At 48.4% G+C, this 20,781-nt stretch overlaps 6 protein-coding genes across 6 annotated transcripts; 1 reads left to right on the top strand and 5 right to left on the bottom strand.

Moving 5' to 3' along the window:
- Positions 1–446: 446 nt before the first annotated feature.
- Positions 447–5,627, bottom strand: N7517_000191 (uncharacterized protein; the record flags this gene model as incomplete). The annotated part of the gene is made up of 1 exon (XM_056717921.1): positions 447–5,627. One exon carries the CDS (start codon positions 5,625–5,627, stop codon positions 447–449), a length of 5,181 nt encoding a protein of 1,726 aa, XP_056582056.1.
- A 673-nt stretch (positions 5,628–6,300) lies between these two features.
- On the bottom strand, positions 6,301–7,133 carry N7517_000190 (EXPERA domain-containing protein; the record flags this gene model as incomplete). The annotated part of the gene is made up of 4 exons (XM_056717920.1): positions 6,301–6,371; positions 6,422–6,656; positions 6,716–6,879; positions 6,929–7,133. The coding sequence occupies 4 exons, from the start codon at positions 7,131–7,133 to the stop codon at positions 6,301–6,303; spliced, it is 675 nt and encodes a 224-aa protein (XP_056582055.1).
- A 451-nt stretch (positions 7,134–7,584) lies between these two features.
- N7517_000189 (SDR family NAD(P)-dependent oxidoreductase) lies at positions 7,585–8,503 on the bottom strand (the record flags this gene model as incomplete). Its single annotated transcript, XM_056717919.1, has 2 exons — positions 7,585–8,381; positions 8,431–8,503. 2 exons carry the CDS (start codon positions 8,501–8,503, stop codon positions 7,585–7,587), a joined length of 870 nt encoding a protein of 289 aa, XP_056582054.1.
- A 940-nt stretch (positions 8,504–9,443) lies between these two features.
- N7517_000188 (Galactose oxidase/kelch beta-propeller) lies at positions 9,444–14,189 on the bottom strand (the record flags this gene model as incomplete). Its single annotated transcript, XM_056717918.1, has 5 exons — positions 9,444–12,285; positions 12,339–13,158; positions 13,206–13,307; positions 13,363–13,404; positions 13,466–14,189. 5 exons carry the CDS (start codon positions 14,187–14,189, stop codon positions 9,444–9,446), a joined length of 4,530 nt encoding a protein of 1,509 aa, XP_056582053.1.
- Positions 14,190–15,675: 1,486 nt separating this feature from the next.
- On the bottom strand, positions 15,676–16,511 carry N7517_000187 (SDR family NAD(P)-dependent oxidoreductase; the record flags this gene model as incomplete). Its single annotated transcript, XM_056717917.1, has 2 exons — positions 15,676–15,870; positions 15,918–16,511. 2 exons carry the CDS (start codon positions 16,509–16,511, stop codon positions 15,676–15,678), a joined length of 789 nt encoding a protein of 262 aa, XP_056582052.1.
- Positions 16,512–17,496: 985 nt separating this feature from the next.
- Positions 17,497–19,265, top strand: N7517_000186 (uncharacterized protein; the record flags this gene model as incomplete). The annotated part of the gene is made up of 5 exons (XM_056717916.1): positions 17,497–17,607; positions 17,661–17,803; positions 17,858–18,669; positions 18,734–19,089; positions 19,155–19,265. The coding sequence occupies 5 exons, from the start codon at positions 17,497–17,499 to the stop codon at positions 19,263–19,265; spliced, it is 1,533 nt and encodes a 510-aa protein (XP_056582051.1).
- Between the last annotated feature and the right edge of the window lie 1,516 nt (positions 19,266–20,781).

Genomic DNA, 20,781 nt, shown 5'->3' with positions numbered 1-20,781 from the left:
ACTTCAGTATATATAGACAAGCTTAGAATGACATACATAGAAGCACCTCAGAAATGACATGCGGAGCTAAATGTGAAGTAATAGCATACGAGAGGCCTTCGAAGGGCTGAATATTGAAGTCATGAATCCTGTACACAGTGACATGTTAATCTATAACAGATATAACAGAAGATGGCAAAGATAGAGAAAGTAGGCACAATTGCATTATTCCACTGCCAGGATATCATTCGGCTAAGTCTAAATGTACAAAAGAAAAAAGCTAATAATGACTGAAGATCTTCAAAAAAAAAAATATGAAGTAGAAGGAGAAGAGAAGAAAAAATAGAGAAATAGTCAACAATACACCCCCCCCCCTTCCCCCCCATATCCATACCTCGTTCACACGTACACCCGATCCCAAATCCAACATGAACATCAACATCAAAATCCACTAATCACATCACTCATCAATACCTGAGCTTACCAACAAGCCCAAAGGTATAAGCTGCCTCAGCCTCACTCTTCATTTGAATCATAAATATCTTGCCAGAGCCAGTAGCAACGCCACCCTTCTTCGCAATGGAGGCATCTTCATTCTCCTCGCGGATGGATACTGCGATTCCTGTGCGGGCAATGCGCTCAAAGGCATTCTCGCCTAGACATACGTCGAGGAGAGTCTCGCCACGCGTCTTGCCGCGGATGACGATGCGCTTCTCGACCGAGATGCCGCCGCGCGGGGAGGCAGGGCCTGACGTGGGAGGTGAAGTGCCGTTTGAATTGTCAAAGTTGTCACCTTGCGGGGAACTATTATCACTGCGGCCGCTGACGCCAGTACCAGGTCGGGAGGGGTTCTTGGGTGGTGCGGGCATGATGGTCATGCGGGCGGCCCCCATGTCGCGCCACTTGGAGGCAGATTCACGTGCGTACAGGCGGACCTTGGCGTTTGAGAGACCGATGCCGTCGGCGCCTTTGACTGCTGCGGCGATGCGGCCTATGCCGGAGTTGGGGGATGGGTCGTTGCCGGAGTCACCGGAGCCGGAGTGGATGCTGCCTTCACGGCCGCTGCGGGATTCGATGGTTGAGCGGGAAATGTTGAACATTTTGCTGCCGTTGCCGAAGCGTTTGAGGGCAGAGAACGCGCTGCTCATGGTTCCGACACTGCTTTCGGATCCTTCGGCTAAAGAGCGCGGGGAGCTTGATGCGCGATAGCTCTTTCTGCGGCGGGGCCAGCCAAACAGGCCTCCACCGGATTTCGAGGCAGGCTCAAAGGTAGAGGCACGGCCATCGAATGGACCGCGGGCGTTTTGGAGTGCGATATATGTTGGGTTGTTGATTCTCGATTGGTTGATTAGGCCATATAGGGTGTCACATTCATCAGGGTTGCCTGACCGGAACATGATGTTGTTACTGGAGGTGATCTTGGACCGCTCGGTGGGAGGAGAGCGAATACTGATATCGATGGCGGTGCCACGGCGAATAGGAACGAGTGGTGTCAATTCAAGAGAGATGAGCGGTCTTGATGATTGGGAGTCGGAGTTTGGATCAGGTTCAGAGCCCACGGCGAAGGCCTCGATTAGGCCAGGGCTGACGATGATGCTACATTCGTCGGGAAGCAAAGGCTCCCAGTTGCCTTTATCAGACCAAGCAAAGACAGATGCAATTGCCTTGTTACTCTTCGCGGGCTGCAGCGGCACAGCACGGTAGCCACTCTGAGACACAGAATTAGAAGGCGAGAGAGAACTGGCGTCAGTAAGCGCGTCGGGTGCGGGTACTCTTGGCTTGGGAGTGACATATTCTTCATCTTCAGATACCGAGGAGTAATCATCCTCTGAGTCAGAATAGCCACCGGATCTTGAGTATTCAGATGATGAGTAGGAGTAGTGGCGCACTGTTGATGCGTCCGAGTCGGTCTCCGAGTAGTCTGAAGCCGTAGAGGGTTCATATTCGTGCTTCAGGGGAGAGGAGCCACGTCGCTTGAGTCCACCACTACTGGAAGTGAGAACTGGAGTAGTTGAGCGCTTCCCATTGGCAGGACTGGGTGAGCGATGAGGAGGAGGAGGGGGAGGGCTATCATCCTCCTTTCGCCGTCTTCGAGACTTCTTCCTCCTAGTTCTTGTTGGTGTCTCTGGAATTTCTTGCTTGGGCAAGCATTCGAGTGGAGGATAGTCTTCCTCATCTTCAGGGCCGATGCTTGTCGGAGTAGAAAGGTGGGTTTGGCTGCTAGGGGTTCGGATTTTGGGAATCAATGGGAGAATTGCCGAGGGCACAGATGAAACCCTAGGGGATTCCGGTTCAGGTTCCCTGACAGGCGTCTTCTGAGGTTGAGGAATCCGTGAGCGTGACTTTTCTCTGGGTGATGCTCGGGTTGGAGATTCCTCTGTTTCGCCATAGAATCTACCTCCCGTTGGCGTACTGGGGGTTTGAGGAGAGGCGAATGCAGGCCCGATGTGTTCGGGTGCTTTATCAGATACAACTGTATGCTGAGAAGCAGTCTCTGAAGCCGGGCTGTCGCCATAGCGAGAAAGTCTCTTCGCTGCCTTGGATCGTTTGAGCCCGGTGGCACTCTTTTCAGGGCTAGTTGGCGAGTTCCTGGGCGCCGTAGAAGGAAGAAGAGGTAGGTCAGCGCGGGCGGGCTTGGCAGACAGCTCGGATCCTCCAGTGGTGTAACCAGTCTCCCGAGTGACGATTGAGAACAGAGAGCTTCTGGCATCGGTAACAGAGCTGACCGTGCTTGGCTCAGACGAGTGCTCTTTGGGAGTCCACGAGCGTCGTTTACCAGTCGCCTTCTCGCCAATGGGGATATCAATGTCATTTGGGTGTGGCCTAGGTGGAGACCCAACAGCAGATGGCTTGCGAGCTTTGTTTTGCTTGGCTCGGCTGATGAAGCTTTGGCTCCGACAAATTGATGGCGGAATAGGATCAGATCCGAGCAATGAGACCCACTCAGACCCAACTTCTTCTTCGTCAATGCGAAGCGAGATCAATTCTTGCCAGTACTTGGTTTCATCTCCAGGAGCGCTGCGCAGCATGAGTATGATCTCGTGTTTCGATTCTCCCTTGCGGGCTGAAACACATCTTAGGTCCATGGGGGGGAAGAGAAGCCAACGATCTGAATGATCGATTTCACAAATCAAAAGATCACCTCCAGGCCCTTTGCTGGAAGCATTGTCTCGGTATAAAAGCTCGGCTCGACAATCTACAAGTTGTCCACTTGAGTGATACAATGATAGATTGAAGAAGTCGCGGGCACGGACATGGCGTGTCTGATCAATGCCGATCCCGCGGAGAACGCCCAAGGTCATCGGATCTCTTGTGCGTGTTGGGTCGATACTAGCAGCAGAGTCATCTTCCAACCTCGCTCTTTCATCTCGGACGCGTTTTCGGGCATCGATAACCAGGCTTTGATATGCGGCAGCGGTTTCTTCGGCCTTTGGGGACGGCTCCAGCATATTGATACCCTTGAAACTCTTGGCCAGGTACTTCAGACGTACCAATGGCCGTTTCAACAGGTAGGCCACATCAACCTTTTCCCCTTCGCTGTTTACGATGTCACCGCTCTCGTCTCGTTCCAAGCCTTCATCCAGGCTCTTCGTGTCATCATCGTTCGTGACTTCACCTTCTTCCAGAGGAGCGAGGTTGACGATGACATCTTTAAATCCAAGGCGCCACGCTTTTAGGTACTCGCGATAGACTCTCTGGGCGCCTTGTGCCCATGTAAGCAGTGCATCTGCGTTGTCCTGCGGAATTCGCTTATGCAGGGTCTTGAGGCGCTCGATCGCCACTCCCATGTTAACGATTGGCTTTGAGAAGTTCACGTCGTCTTGAGGGTCCAAAGACGGCCGAAACAGGCCTGCGGCGATGGCCGAATCAGAGCGAGATAGCACGCAAGTTAAGAGGACCGGAATCACACCCCCGACTAGTGTTTTTAGCTCGCGCATATACTTCGTCTCATCACCCGAAAGCTCATAGAGCAAATCGTCAACGGTCGCATGGGCCAGGCGACTTTTGTTGGTGCGAATACTCCGATTCGACCGGGTGCTTCTGCGCGAGGTCGAAACAGATAGCACAGACATGAGGTCATTGTGAGTGGTAAGCCGTCTCTTCAGTTGCGAGGATACCACAGGTAGGGAGTCTGGATCGAAGTGGTCATCCTTTTCTGCTTCTTCTGCTTCCTCGGCAAGCTTTGATTTACGCTTTTCGGTGGAGGCAGGCTTCGGGTTGTGCTCAGTTCGATCCGTAACAGTAGTGTTCAAGGTGTCCGTAGAAGCGATCGTTGATAAACGATGGTAACCGGTGGCTGGGAATGGCTTCCTACGGCCAAGTGGTACAGGTGCATTATGTCCCGATACTTCAGAGCCGCCGTCGGAGAATGGCTGTAGATCGGACTCCGAGGGCGCGAGACTGTCCTCATAGGGCTTGTCTTCGACATAATTGTCCTCTTTGCTTTTGACAGACGACTTGGAGGTCCTATCTATACTAGCTCGCTTCGACTCTGAGGTTATCTCGCGATCTTGCGCCTTTGGTGTTTTGTCGATCGAAGAAATGCTGTCCTTTCCTTTGGAGTGCCTACTCACAGCGCTCTTTGGGCGAGACTCGGAGCTCTTCGGGCGCTCGCTGATCGTTGATGGCTCAGACTCGGTACCAGGATGCACGTCTCCGTCTGCAAGTTTTTGAGATCGCCTTGCTCGGCCTGACTTCAGATCCAGAGGAGCGGGCATATCAGTCTTGGATCCGGCTTCATCCATAAACGGATCCGGTGTGTCAGAAAGCCATGCCTCGATTTTGGCTCCACGGCCTGTAGTCGGCGTAGGGGTAGGTCTCGGTGGTTCAGGTTCGGGGATCCCAAACATTTTTCTGGACTCGTCGATCATGTGCGCGAATATACCACCTTTGGGTGGCTTTGCTGGGCCGCGCTTGCGTCTCCTAGACAGTTCAGAGAAATCCGCCTCGCTTGCTGCCCATGCATCCTCTGGAGGAGGCGAGCGCGTCTTCAGTCTTTCCGAGAGCTCTGAAGCTTCGACGGACCTGGGATGGTCCGTCTCGTAGTCGCTCTCGGTGATGGTATCGATATTCTGTCGTGCACCCGCGGACTTGGTGTCTCGAATAGGAGATTTGGTCCCTGCCCCGGTACTTCGTTTGCCCTGTAATCGAGGAAGATCGCGATTTTTCTCGTCTTCGTCTTCGCTATCGTCGTGCTTCCCCCGTGAAGATCTAGCCTGCCCTTCATTTGTGGTATATTCGGCTATGCGTCTGGGTGTGGGTAGATTGCGCGACGAGGACTGGGTCGAGGCTCGGTTTCGCGTTCGCTTCCAATGCTCGTCACTCACCACACGTTTGCGGGGCGTGCTGTGACTGCGCTTCCTTGTGGTCGGGGGGTTGTCCTTGATCGGTTTCTCCAGCTTCTCCAGCTTCTCTACCTTAACCTTGGCAGGCTTCGGTTTTGGTTTCACATCATTTTCCTCGTCATCGGCGTAGGGGTCGTCGACCGTCACAACTCCGCCGCCTTGTTGCTGCCATTTTCGCACCCTTGAGCGCACCGTGTTCGTGTCGTGCGCCCCCAGCGGTTCTCCGATGTCTAGCGGTTTTGAGATCGATTTTGGAGTTCCTCCACGATTGGAGGGACGTTGTGGCGTTGCAGGAGATGGCATCGGTACCTGTAGAGCAAATCAGAGGCATTAGTAGGGAGCTCTCGAGGGTTTGTCAAAGTAGGTACCCGAATAAACACGGGTTTGTTGACTTCACAGTACTTTGTACTTACCAATCCCCCAGAGATCTCTTAACAAATTTGGAGCATCTGCTATAAGAAAATCCTTCAAGGATCATGAAAAACAATGCGTCTGGGCAAATGTCGGGGCTGACAAGTTAAGCCTCTCTCCCCCTCTCCACTTGGTTGCCGGGAAACCAAATCGGGTTGACAAGTTCGTCTTAAAAAGATTCTCCCCCCCGTTTATCTGAGTCTTTATTTAAAGATCTCTTAAATTCAAAAGAAGTTACTGGGGGAGACAAGGCAGTGAATATTAATATTGCCGGGTTGCGCGTCAGCTGCCCTGTGTGCATGAGCGTCATAGGGTACACTTAGTGTGAAGATATTTAATCTATTAAACCTATTGAACCTATTGAACCTCGGACTATGAATGGATTAATAGGATATAGCCTTATTTAATCATCTTATAAGGCTATCTTATATGATTCCAGATATTATACACTGAGTTTCCCCTTCTAACCCTCACATCTTCTCAATCCCAACCAAATTCCCTTTTTCGAACACAGTTCTAGCCCAATGCTCCACCTAACCCGCCACTACCGATGACGGAAGAGGTGTTACTTAGTCTTGTCCTTTTCCGCCTGTTTGAGTGCAGCTGAAATTGTGGAGATGCTCCGATAGAGATAGTCTACCATAAAAACGTCAGCTTATAACGGGCACGGGAATTGCATGACATACAGGCGGGAACAACAATCCAGATGAAGTTCATAAAAAAGTAATACAGCCAAAAATAATACGGCTCCGGTCGGGAATATGGTTGCCCGTGGACATACTCGTCAAACAAACTGGTGGCATAATACAGTGTGTCGCCGTACAGATGGCTCATGCACACAATTACTTGGATGGGGTGGCGCAGGGAATGCCTGATTGCGGTCAAGTATGCAACAACAAAGCACAATGGTCCCCACAAGACCTTTGTGGGAATCAGCGGTGAATCCTCGTATGGACCTGATATATAGCTGTGGGACTTACCACGGTCATTGTCTCCATACATAACACCAACGTGTCCGAGGTCATATACCGGGAATCCGCTAGGGCGTATTCTTTCCATAGTTGCCCAAAAAGATCTTGTGCAGAAGCCATGTGGTTATGGTGGACCATAAAATAACCCTCAAAGAAGCAGTGCAGAGTTCCAGCTATATCATTGTCAATCTCGAAACTTCAATATTTGCTCGATTGTCTTACAGAGCACAAACCACAAGATGGCGATTCGATCTGCCATGCGCAATGTCGGTTTCACATAGCTGGCCAACACGAAAGTCACACTAAGAAGAATAGTACATGCCCCACCAGCAGAGACGAGGAGCTCCAACACTGGAGTCTGGTTGGGCTCATAACCCACAATATTGGCATCCAGGGGGTAGTATGGGTGAGACGGAGGACTGGGCATGTTTGCAGTTCTGAGTGTTGAAAGTCTACTCTAGACTATTAATGTCCCAGTGTCTCGGAAACAGAAATATACAAAGTATAGAAGGGTCAATGGACGAGACGTCGGAATGTCTGGCTTTTGCGAAGGGGGTGGATTTGTGTTTGGCCAATAACAAGCTTAAAAAACACTTGAAGCTTAACTGGATCTATAGATGAAGCCTCAATTTGAGACAATTAGAGATCAGATTGATCAAGCAAAAATAAAGAACTAGGGACACAAGCTTGAAATATTTGCGCCTGATGTTTGTTTTTTGGCATATTTTGAGGGTCCGTATGCCTCAGGCATTAGTTCTGGCCTGAGGCATTATATCCACTCACGCATCTGTAGAGTACTTAGATACAAGTTGACTACCTAGCTTCCTAATTGAAGGCCTACAAGGCCACACAGCTAATATTAGCAAAGCTGGCTAGATTTATGTGCTAAACGATAACCCTCCATTTGCAGAAATAACACTTCCAGTGCACCACCCAAACTCCGCATTACAGATCGTCGCAACCAGCCCAGCAATCTCCTCAGCATACGCTGCCCTCCCTCCAAATTTCTTCCCCAACTCCTTCACCTCCGGGCTATCAGTCTCCCGAACAGGCACCAATGGTGTGAGAGGATTCCACAATGAAAGCCCCTCCTTGACCTCATCGGGTGCAGACATGTACATGTCCGTCATGACAGGACCAGGGTTGATCGAGTTGACGGTGGCTCTCTCCGCCAGCTCACGACACCACACGCGTGTCATGGCCTCAATAGCACCCTTAGTTCCCGAATAAAGCGAAGTGTTCTCCGTCCCCGTTTTCGACGCAATACTCGATAGCATCACAATACGCCCCGAGCGATCAGTGGGAAGATACTCCCTGCAGGCACCAGTGAGTAAAAGTGGCCCAAGAACATTTACTTCATAGATTCGATAGAAGTCGGATTCTTTGACTGATTCCAGTGGACCGAGGTATAACACTGCGGCGTTGTGAACGATGATGTCGATTTGGAAGGATCCTGTGTGCGAGTCTGTGAAATGCTTTTTCGCACTTGTCACGATTCTCGCACATTCCTCTCGCAAGGTAATATCTGCTCGGATGGGCAGTGCGCGCACTGAGTATTCCTTTTCGAGATTGGCAGCGAGTGCTGTTGCGGGCGCGTCGGAGGCCTCGGTTGCATAGTTGATGATCACGTTGCAGCCTTTGCTGGCCAAGTTTTGTACTATTGCGGCTCCAATACCTGAAAGACGATCAGTATGGGATGCCCAATGAACCAATGTCGGACTTACTCCGTGCGGATCCTGTTACTAGGGCGAGCTTTCCCTCGTATATGCGAGGGAATGCGCCTTGATAACTACCCATATTCACAGTGATATGATTGAACAAAGACCAAGATTGGACCTCAGTCGGAACGAAAGCAAACCAGACACGCCTGCTTATGAGAGATGCGGGCTCATTTGGCTCCAGTATTAATGGGACTTGTCAGCCATATTATTGGTCTGCCCCCAAGCTCAATGGAAATGAAGGATTGACCCCCGACTTAGTACGGAGTACTAATGTGTACAAAAGTACGATGTGCAACGGTTTTATGACCCACATAGATTGACTCAAATAGTTAGCAGACGTACAAGTCGCTAATGAATATGTGGATACTAGCGCATAACTTGTGCCGTGTCCTATATTGTACAAAATATGCTAAAGCAGCTAACCAAAAAGGAAGGGCAGCTCCGGATCCGCGAGACCGAAGCTGATATCTAGGAAAACATCTCCATTCCCAATTTGCTAGAAGCCCTAGAGCAACAATGCTGTCGCTAGAAAAGTGTCAGATTTTCTTTTTACTCGGTCGAACAGTTCAACCCATATTCGCTGGCCTCGAAACCTCTCACTATCCGACTGATTATCTTCGATTGATGATTAAATATGTTTCGCACCAACACTCACATTTCATCAATCCTTACCCTACACCTGACGCTGCCATAGTCCGCCATATTCCACCTATTGATGAGAGCTGAAAGTATCTATCATAAACGTGGATTCAACAACCTGCTTTCGAGCTTTAGATGCTCTCCAGTCTATTCTGAGAAAAGCTCAAACGTATCGTAGATTTCGAGGTCACTCAATTCACACGGCTCTGCCACGGAATATCCAAGCGTCCATCTGGCACTGCGTCTATTGGTATGAACTTGATCGGGAGATCTTGCATCATGGGCCGCTGGGAATAGGATGAATTCGATGTGCCACTGGATTGATTAATCATGCAGATGGCTAGCTTCTTGAACAAATTAAACAAAAATGGAGATGCTCACTCATCGAAGAATCTCCACGGTGGTGGCGTTGAATTATCGAGAATGAACCTTGCATCTTGCAAGTCCAATCCAGGCGAGTTCGCATGCCTGACCAACACTTGCAGAGCCCGATAGTCTTCTAGCTCGACTGCTGTGTTCACCATATCCTGTGACACTTCGAGATTTGTCCGGTGGGTAAAGAAACTCCTTAAAAGCCATCCATGCCCTGCATTCAAGGCATTGACCACAAGTTTATCGGTCACTTCAATTTCAAATTCGCTCTCGAGGACACAATTCAGAATAGACACAGATGTCAAATCGTCCCACCTGTCTGGAATATGGTTTGCCGTCATCACTGCGTCTAGAATATCCTGGCACAATCTGGAATCTTTCACCCGGGAAAAAAGAAACCCAACAATCGTGGCGCTCGAATAAAGAGATGAATCCTGAACGTTCAAAAACATCTTAGGACAAACTCCAATGTGTGGGGCGAAGTTCCAAAGCATCTTGAGCATGTCAACGCTACAGTCGTAATTTCCTGATGCCGCAATCAGGATTTCTTCGGTAACAACAGCATTGTCTAGTCTCAAAAGATGTTTCATCATCTCTAAACTCCCCTTGGCCGCGGTGGCTAACAATACTGGTGGTGTGGCCTCGGTGATTGAACATCGATCCAAGACCAAGCTTAGCATAGAATGGTTTCCGGACTCGGCCGCGGGTTTCACATGCGCTTCACAGAGATCAAGTTGTCCGAAATAGCTCTCCAGAATCTGCAGTGTTGCATAACCTGAAATCAAATTACTGACAACTGCGTCAACAACCATGGAGGATGGTTTCTCGATCGTTGCAGTTCGCTGCAGTAAAAGCTTTGTCATTTCATCTCCGAATTGAATGTTCTGAGCAGCTCCAAGTAGCATCTGGCTCGAAACCGTCGTCGAGCCATGTCGATCGAGAAGTTTCAACATGGGTTTGTCGTAGTCCAAACTTTTCAATGCAGCCACGATCACCGCATCGGTAATCTGAATCTCCCGGTTGTCCTCCAGAATCACACCCAGATTGCTGTTCCCTTTGTAGGGATTTTTCATGAAAGCAATTAAAACCTCTTCTGAGATCATCAGATCAGGTTTCATTTCCAGGAGCGCTTGAAGGATTTCCGAATGGGGGAATGGAATCTGAGCGCATTGTAGCATCATCTGGACCCATAATTCATCGTCCAATGGTCTGTTCATCAAGGATACAAGGAGCATGACCATTCGAGCCCCATCATAAGCATTCTGCGCTCCACCAACAATGACTTGGGACGTAATTAGGCCTCCGGCCTTGAGCAGAAGCTGGAAAGAAACAACCATTCCCTCTTTTGCAGCATGGACCATAACCTTTTCTGTCACCGGCCAACCGTGATCAAGAAGAATTTGAATCACCTCAGTGTTTCCATTATCGACAATGGCTCGCATCATAGCCCTCTCGGTCCCTTTGGTCTGCCCAGCGCGTTCCAACAAAAGTTCTATTTTGGCTCGCATCCCGTCTTTGTAACCCGCGCACGAGCTAGCTGTCCCGATAACATCACTTGTAATGATTGATCTATCATTCTTGTCCAGAGTTTCTCTCAGACGTTCAATGGGCATGTCCGCTATAGCACTATTGAGTATCTCAGGGGTGATTAAGAGATCGGGGGCTCGGCGGAGAAGTCCATCAATCGCGGTGTAAGAATATTCGCATTCTTCAATGAGCTCCGTCGTAATGTGGAGATTTTTATTATGATCAAGCAACAGCTCAATGGTTTCTTGATCTGCCCCATAGGTATGCACAATGACCGATCCGGTAATCAGGTCAGGCTCGATAAGACCCAAGAACCATTTGAGCGGCTCGATGGCGTTGTTTCGGACCAGAGCTTCCAAAACGCGCTTTTTCAGTAATCGTTCTGTTGTTTCTCCTATCAAATACTCCAAAATATCATACTTGTGGTATGTCGTGGCCGCCAGAATACATGCTTCTTTGACGTTATCATCGAGCTCATGGTAGTGGTCGAGGCGAAGAACTTCACCGAACCCGAAGACGCAGGAAAGCACAAATCCCAGGTCCCGCGATCGAGGGTAATTTTGTAACAGCCGGAGAAACTGCGCACCGCGATCGTTTTCCAGTTTGCGGCGCCGACGAGAACGTATCCAACACTTTAATGGGCAGCTCGGATCTGAATCATCAAAGAGAAAATAGCGCAGGAGGCGAGAAATATATAGTTCCTCGTTTGCTCGATTCATTTCGCCAGCACCCACACAGTGTTCATTCCAATTTCGCAAGGAGTAGTCATGTATGCCGTTCTTGTAAGAGTCGATTTCCGAGAAAGTAACGGTGTCTTGAACATTGAGGTCTAGTCTGCCGAGGAATTGTTCTGCGCTGGGCGAGCCGGAAGCACCGAGCAATCTCAACAAACAAACTTCCGCGGCAAAGGTGTTGCTGGATTTTGAGGAGTATTCAGACTTGTTTTCCAAAAACTCTCGCACCGACAGATGGGCGAAGCGGAAGGTCCGTTTTCCTTCTTGCGTTGTCTGAGAGATTACGAAATTGCTGAGAAGATCCAGGATGAAGTCTTCATCGATTTCGTATGCCTCAATTTTCACGAAGCTCGTGAGAGCTTGGGAGAAGTCTTCCCAACCAAAAACGCGCGTCGTGCATAACATCCATTTCAGCGTGTTTCGGAACAAAGCCCGATCTGTGTCTTCGGTGCTTTCGAGTGCCTTGCTGTAAAGGTCCTCGTATAGCTCGCTGAGAGGGCGTGGGATCCTTAACATAGCGAGTCGAATGTCCCTCTCCGTACGAATCCAACGAAGGCTTTGCAGCTGCAACTGGGCCCAACGGAACCTAGAGCTTGTAAGCTGTTGCGTAATCGAAGACACGGAAATGTCCCAACTCACATTCCGTTGGCCTTAGATATAGTGTCTTCCTTGATCAATGCCTTCAGGTTCTCTTTTGTGGCTTTGAATCGGATATATGGAAGTAGCTGGTTCTTTGCCACAAGCCTGTCTGTTTCAAAGTTCACAAATTTCTCAATATCGGACCCATTCTCTACCCACGTCACTTGAACCCCGGAATGTGCCTGGATAGATAACCTCAAGTCACCTTCTTCACGCGAAGTGACAAAGATCTTGACTAGACTAGTCGAGTTGTCGATGATATATTCCAGTGCCTCGACGAGTTCTGCTCGCTCCTCCCTACTGCACTCATCCAGAGCGTCTACCACAATAGTGGTCCGGGAATGGGCTTCACTCAGTTCAATAATTAAGTCACGGCATTGATACAGACTAGGAACTCTCGTGGAACCATCTGCCAGGTGTAATTTCCTGTAAAGAGAAAGTGTTGGGGGAGCAAGTGGCTGGTTTGAAGATGGACTGGAAAGCTGACGGGCAATACATCCGAGAATACTCTGTGCATTTGCACGTTGGGGCTCAGCAGTGTTGCGAGAACAATAAAAGTAGGCATGAGCGAAGTCTTCGATCTGGCTGGAAACATTCATACCATCCTCAACGACCATTGATGCTAAGCAGCTTTTGCCCGCACCCTGAGCACCATGGAGCCAAAGCAGCGAGTTTGTGCTTTCGGCTTTCCATTCAGTGAAACTTGCATGTTGCAAAACCCATTGGCATGTTCCGTCCAGGACTCTAAATTTGATCGTGGCGTGGTGGTCAACATACGGCTGAGAAGACAACCAGTCCAGCATCTGTCGTCGCTGTATACCTGAAAGATATGTTAGATTACGGCGATCGTTTAACACAGACACTTACTGTCTAAATGATCCTCAACCTTGCTTAAGGGGAAGAATGCCTGTGAGATTGGCTGTTTCATCCGACTGAGCGTATCTTGCAGTGAATGAATGGTACTCATGTCTACGGAATCATTAGTGATGGGCATTTCTGCTCGTGGTTTGAGTAGTCTCCTTACCTAATGACAAGGTCGCGAGATGAGAGGAAATCTCATTATTCACTATTATGGTCTAGTGATCAACCACATGGTCCGACCAAAACAAGGTAAATGGAGTCCTTACTCTCACCTTGAACCAAACTCGCGCACCGGTCTACCAATCTTTCGTCCGCTTCCATTTTGTCCAAAAGTTCCTGGAAGTCATTCTGACCAAAAAGGCCACTTTTCAAAATTCGCACTAGAGGCTGTGAGCTTTGCCCAGTTACAATTGACCCTGGCAATGTGAGCTCACCTCCTGTTTTATGTTCGAAATAGCGCTTGGCTCCAACAAGATATTTGAGGATCGAGCCGTACACCCCCACAACTGCCTGCTCAAGCTGTTCTGAGGCAGCTGAGCCTTTTTGAACGTAAATCTGCTCGATAATTTTGTATCGCGCCGTCATTTTAGTGATTCTTTCCGCACCCTGCACAACGAAATCGAATTTGCTGAAATCATTGATAGCCATCTGCAGCAAAAATCGGGCTCCAGCCCACGGTAAGGCAGCGTGGCCTGGGTCATACTGCACGATTTGATCGCCCACGGATTTGAATAGATCGATCCAGTGCGCGACTTTGCTCAGGAGGTCACGAATGATAAATTTCTTCCCTTTTCCCGGGATGGTGATTTTCCATCTCTTGTGGACGCATGTATCGTATGCTTCCTGAGTAGTTTGCTCGAGACTCTCCAATATATTTTCATTTTGTCGAGATTGCTTGATACCATTGTCGCTGTCAAATTCTAGCAGCTGCTGGTCAGCTTTGTCGAGTTTGGCTTTCGCAGCCACCCAGAGTGACTGGGTCTCGGGCATCCTTTAGCATCAATACACGTTTAAAACGATAGTTGGCAGAGACAGCTGACTAGAAAAGTCAAAGAAAAAGAGTGTCCCCGCGCTTATAGCTGAGCTAATCTGGAGGGGCTGTGCACGTGCATATATTAGGGAAGGAATATGGAGATCACCATAATGTACCTGGATCATTTAAGATGATTCATCTAATATGGGATGTTTGGCTAGACGCGTTCTTGGTGATCTCTCTTGGGATCCGATGGAAGACACCTCTCGCCTTTAACTGAATTATAAGATATAGGCTTATCCAATGGAAGTTTTCTGATGTCTCTTCTATCCCCAGATCTAGGACCCTGAAAACTGGCTTTAAACCTTGAAGTTCAACATTTGAATATGGTTTCGAACATGTGTGTCGATAGTCAATATTGACTGTCAAGCATTTTACTTCACCATGCTTTTCGAAGATGCCATTTTCCGCGTTTGCCCTCGGTCGCCTTTTTACTTTGGCTCATCCTTCGACTCGAGATCCTGCGACGGTCACCCGTGAAGTCCAACTCCCCCAACTTTGCAATCTATAAATCGCTATTATATTTCTCATCGGATTAGGAAGCAATGATTTACTATTTAAGAACATTAGGTCCTACTATTTGTGCTTCTTGTGCTGCAGATCATTTTTACGGTGTACCGAGTGCAAACTAAACCTCCGCAAAGCCCTTAAATGGGCCCGGGGTCCGGGCCCAAAGCCCAACCTAACCCGTAGCCCATTCGTGGGGGCCTATTAGGCCCCCCCTTTATAGCCCATTTAGAGAGTTCAACTAGCATCTTGTATTCGCTGTATTCTGACCTTCCACTTATTATATAGAGTTTAAAATTTTAGAATTTGTACGGGAGTACTACTTTCTACTAAGTGAGCTGCTGTAATTTATGAATTGTCTAAATAACGCGTTTTCTCGCATTTTTAAATGTGATATATAAACCTAAGTAAGATATGATGTCGAATCTATTAAAATAATACAACTTTACCTTGGAATAAAGGCTAAAAACGGGACCTAAACATAAGGTATTGAAAAAAAGTCACGTTTTCGGAATGTTTGTATTGTTTGGTGCTTATTGGGCCTATTAGGCTCCTATTCCAAGCCTAGTGGGCTTTTACCTCGGGGCTAAGGACCGGGCCCAAACCCCAGACCATTGGTGGGTTGGGGCGGGTTGGGCTATGTGGGCTTTGCGGAGGTCTCGACCCCGGCAGCAGCGAAGCCACAACTCTCGCAGTGATCATCCTGTCCATTACCAAAGATCAACGAGCAATCCATCCATCTGAAACGCTCGTCGCTTAATTCTCGGCCTTGCCTATTCTCTAAATACCTGACTTGCGCACATTATGGCTCATCCCCTTCATTCCAGTTTCTCGAGGACTGTTCACGGCCATCTATATTTTCGCGTCCGCCTGATATGGTACATACTGCTTCATACATGTAGGTAGGTATAGTTCAATGGTGCAACATAAAGCTAACTACCATTTGGCCAGAAATCCTCCATCAATCGGCAGACAAATTCCATTTATGTATGACGAACACTCGGATGCAAGCCAAAGTGACCCCTGCGCTACCTCATGGGCCTGTCCGAACCTGTTTAAGCTGCTAACCTTGGGCGCAAACTCATCATGAGTGGTTCCCATTATCTCCAATGCTGCGACCGACATTTCACTCTGTCCTTGTTAGACCGTCTCTGACTTAAATATGGGGAAAGACTTACGAAGATTGCTCCAGGTGCAATGGCGTTAACTCGGATACCCTTAGGACCACCTTCAGTTGCCGCATGCTTGGTCAAGCCCAGAAGTGCATGCTTAGCCGCAGTGTATGCTGGCATATTCGGCTGGGGTGAATATGCGTTGATGGAAGCAATATTGACAATAGAGCCCTTTGAGCCCTGCTTTTCCATTTGCTGCATCTGATATTTACAGCACAGCGCGGTACCAGTCAAACTGACATCCATCAACCTGCGCCAATATGACTCGTCAAAGTCAATCAGGGGAGTCTTATCGGGGGACATTGCCGCATTGTTGATTGCCACGTCCAATTTGCCGAAGGCGTCGACTGTCTGCTCAATGAGGTTCTGTACATCCTCTGACTTGGAGATGTCAGTCTCCACAAAACGGATTTCTCCCAAAGCAGAAAGCTCCTCTGCAACCTGAGCCCCCTGCTCTGCCTTCACATCGGCAATGACTACCTTAGCCCCTGCTCGGAGAAAGACAGAAGCGGTAGCCTTGCCCATGCCCTGGGCAGCGCCTGTGATGATGGCAACCTTGCCTTCAAGAAGGGGGAATATAGGTGCTTCTGGTACGTTCATTCTGCAGAAGATCGGCTAGATGACAAATGGATATAAATATGTGAAGCACAGGAGACAAAACAAAGATTTTTGTTTCGGTTTAGTGTGGCCGGTAGGATTTTATGTTCAACAACCGTTTAAATTTGTGGATCGGCATTGGCCCCTTGCTCCTAAGACTATTCAACCTCGTGTATCCTCGAATTGGTCTGCACAGACTATAATCTACCCCATTCCCTAGAAACGACCGTTATTGTGTCAACATTGTGTGGATAAAAAAAATCTAGAGGAAGACCCACTTTCCGAAGCCCCGGCCTTGGTAAAACGCCAATATCAATTTAGTGTCGACGCCGTCAAGCCCTAGCGGACGGTGATCGCCCACTCTACCACTTCTTTAAGAACAAGGCAATCAAACTTATCAAGTGCTATTCACGGAGTACAAGACATATCGTACATAAGTACTTAATTTACACATGCATGAGGAGATTTTATTTTGCCGCCCTGTCCCTCTCTTGGTCTCGGCCCCTCTCTTGGTACATCTAGACGCCGATCTGTGGATAATAGCTATAATTCCTGTCCTCAAAAGGCAAGCCAACTACAGAGTACGCGTCTTTGGCCTCATAGTGGAAAACACCCGATTCTGGTAATCGATGTGGAATTAAGCTACACTTTGTACCCTGTACCTGTATGTACTTCATGGATCATCTCAACACTCGCTATGCTTACTATGTAGACCGGCCACTAGTATCCCTTCAGCTTATACCTAGGGCTCAGTCCAGCCTAGTTCAGGAAAGAGTCGTCCAGGACCCACTTTTCCTCCAGTATGCTGCAGGATGAAGCAGAACCGTTACGAAGGTACGATGTAGTAGCGTGACGGCCATAACACTTGCTAATATTTGAATAGGGGTGATTTGCAGTGATGAAAGTCTCTCGAGTCCCGTTTGTGGGCTTTTCCCTTTTTCCTAGTCCTTCCTGTTCTCTGTCTCACTCCGATATTTGAATATTTGAAATGAGTGAATCTCAGAGTCCAGCTCAGGACCCTGAGAAAAGTCGATCTGTCACACGCACGCAAAGTGTCAAGGGTGGAGATGTACCAGAGACCAGTCTCGTCAATATCTTGGTATCCTTAGCCAATTATGTTTGCGTCAATGCTTGTACTAACTTGGGAACTAGGTCGTTTGCACGGCATGCCTAGGAGGATTCGTATATGGATTTGCGGCTAACGCCCTCTCTGGCTCCCTCTCCCAAACAACCTTCATTGCAAAGTTCTTGTCGACACCTGATGCAACATCTCGACAAGATGGTATGCTTGGAGGGTATGTTCAACCTTGCTGCCAGACAAAGGAATCTTTAGCTAAATATTTCTCTAGTTTCCTCGGAGGCGCCCTAGTTGGTGCTATCCTACAGGCACCCCTAGCCAACAAGTTCGGTCGACGAATCGCCAATGCCGTTGCTGCCGTCATCGTCATTATCTCGGGTGCCTTACAGGCTGGTGCCGTCGATGCCACCATGTTCATCGTTGCGCGTGTCATCTGCGGCGTCGGTGCGGGTATGGTATTCTCGAATACCCCCGTGTATATGAGTGAAATATCGCCTCCACACACACGTGGAATGTTGGTCGGTCTACATGGTGTAGGAACGGTGGTCGCATATATCCTGGCCGCAGTTTGCGCGCTGGCGTTCAGTTTTGTCACCACTGAAATGCAGTGGCGATTTATCTTCATCGTTCTGACTGCTGTGGGTGTTATCTACTTGGTCACACTATTCTTCATCCCCGAGTCTCCTCGTTGGCTCATGCAACAAGGACGTGACGACGAGGCGAGACAGGTGCTGGAATATCTGCATCGTACTAAGCGAGACCCTAGAGCTGCTTTTGCTCTTGCTGAGGCGGTTCAAATCAAGGCTCAGGTCGACGCAGAGAAAGATACTCCGAGCGGCTATCTCTATATTATGCGCACAGCGTCTCATCGCAAGCGCGCGCTCTGCTCTATCCTGTTGTGGACTATGGGTCAAGGAACTGGCATCACTGCTATCGCAAATTTAATTCCTACACTTATGGGTGCACTGGGCTTTGGTACTACGATGCAACTTGGACTTGGCGTTGTCTGGACAGTGTGCGCGGTAATTGGTTGTGGAATTAATGTTTTCCTCCTCGATAGAGTTGGACGAGTCAAGTTGTTGGGTGAGTTGGGAAGCTTTTCCGTTGGATTGTGTGCCTTCTTATATACTAACCGCAACATTCGCAGTGATCGGTGGGTTTGGCTCCGCTGCTATCATTAGTGTTATGGCCGCTCTTGAAAAGTTCTACCTCAACACAACCTACACACCGGGCATCAATGGCGCCGTGGCCATATATTTCATCTTCGGTGCCTTCTTCACCTCCACCATTGAATGTACCGCATACGTTTATGGCTCGGAAATTTGGCCGACACACCTACGCAGCGAGGGAGCGACCATTGCATTGGTCAGTTTCTTTGGCAATGCTGTTGCATACAGTGCGCCTGTTACACTCGCTCTTACCAATATCGGATGGAAGTTCTATATGGTATTTGTTGCTGTCACCGTTGCAAGTACTATTGTCATAATGTTCTATTTCCCTGAGGTATGTTTTGGTTTCTCTTCATGCACCGTTAAGTCGCATCTAACAAGTCTTCTGTTTCTTTGTAGACCATGGGATTGAGTCTTGAGGAGATCAATGGTAAGTTCGGCGATAAGGTCGAGATGGAGCTTCAGGATGCCCTTGATGTTGAGGATACCAGCTCGCAACGCACAGTCTGAACAAAAGTGTGGTCTCATTTCAGGGCCCATGCACGTTCGAGTACGGCGGGATTTTGGGTTCATCGCGCCAACCGGGCTTTTCGCGGGCAGAAGGTTAACCAGCTGCCATCAGTATTTATACATATATGTGATCTCTTGAAATTCTAGCAATAACTACAATAAGTAGCCTACTAACAATACTAGGGTGTAGTTAGCGGTTATATTCTAAAAGACATCAGAAAGGACCTTAAAAAGACCGATAGAAAGATGATAACAAAGTGGTTTTTATAGCGCTAGATTTTCTCTGCGAGATGTACAAGCGATTTTTGCAGTAGGGCATATATCGAGCTTACAAAACTATTTAAAATGGAGAAATAATCTCATGCTTATACGGACTTGTACATAGGCTGGCGCGGTAGACCCAGAAACCTGCCGTAATAGAAATGGATATTTAGATTGTTCTTCGTTCGCATCTGTGAAGTTTCTGTTGCTGACACAGCTACGTATATAATTTTGATTTAGCATTCACAATATGGCCATTTACCGCATTTTGCAAGTACTTTTTTTTTCTCGCTAGAGATTCTGAGACCTATACGGAGTAAGTAGTGGACCTTTCCCGTCCATAGCGCTCCCAGGCCAACGTTTCGGACGGCTCGCGACCTTGCCAAGGCGGCTGGCGCTGTCGATCGGGTCAGGGAGACATAGTACGGAGTAGACAACTTGATAGCTAATTCGTCAACTCTCCACTTAAAATCTCATGTAACATGCCTCTATTCATATGGATATACCTTTCCCAAGCTTTCCATATCAGATCAATGAATGCTAAGAAAGACACTCGTAATTCCAGCTGTCCTTTATACAAATGATTCGGGATATTATCGATACAGACACATGAATGTGATGGGCTGATCCACTATTTCAATGTTCTGGCCTATACTCCGTATATGTACCTATGTAAAACGCCGGACGCCTCGTGGATTGCCCTAGGCCCCCACCAAGCTAGCGGAAGCACCATGCTTCTTTTCCGCTGGAGCCAAACCAATTGCAGGGATCAAGACACCAGTCACGCGCCAGTACTCCGTACTGGGTACAGCGGAGATGTACGCACCCTTGTTCACAAAGGTACTGTGAGATGTATCGTTTGATTCTCACCCCTAGCGTGGATGAGCTTCCGAATAGGGCCTCCCAAAATTTAACAGGACTTGAAATTTCCATTATATCGCAGCAACACATAATTTGACTAGGATGAGACCTTGAGAGAGAAAGATCTACGAAGGAATATACCAAAATGCAGGGGATTTCGAGAAACGGAAGAGGAAATAGAGAGCTGAAGTACTACCTATCCGAACATTCACAATGTAGGATTAAATCGAGCCAGATATCGCCACGACTATGGTGGACTAGCTATGATCGTACCATGCCGCTGGAAGCGATTCCTGTGTTGATCCTTGTCGGGATGGATTTCCATAATTTTTTATTCTTTTTATTTTTGTGCCCTACGCCTACTAATGGTATGCTAAGCCGTTATGCCTAGCTG

Source organism: Penicillium concentricum, assembly GCF_028827145.1.
Source record: "Penicillium concentricum strain IBT 3081 chromosome Unknown utg000001l_segment0_segment0, whole genome shotgun sequence".
NCBI classification, from domain to species: Eukaryota; Fungi; Ascomycota; class Eurotiomycetes; order Eurotiales; family Aspergillaceae; genus Penicillium; species Penicillium concentricum.
This window is presented reverse-complemented; position numbering and strand designations above follow the sequence as displayed.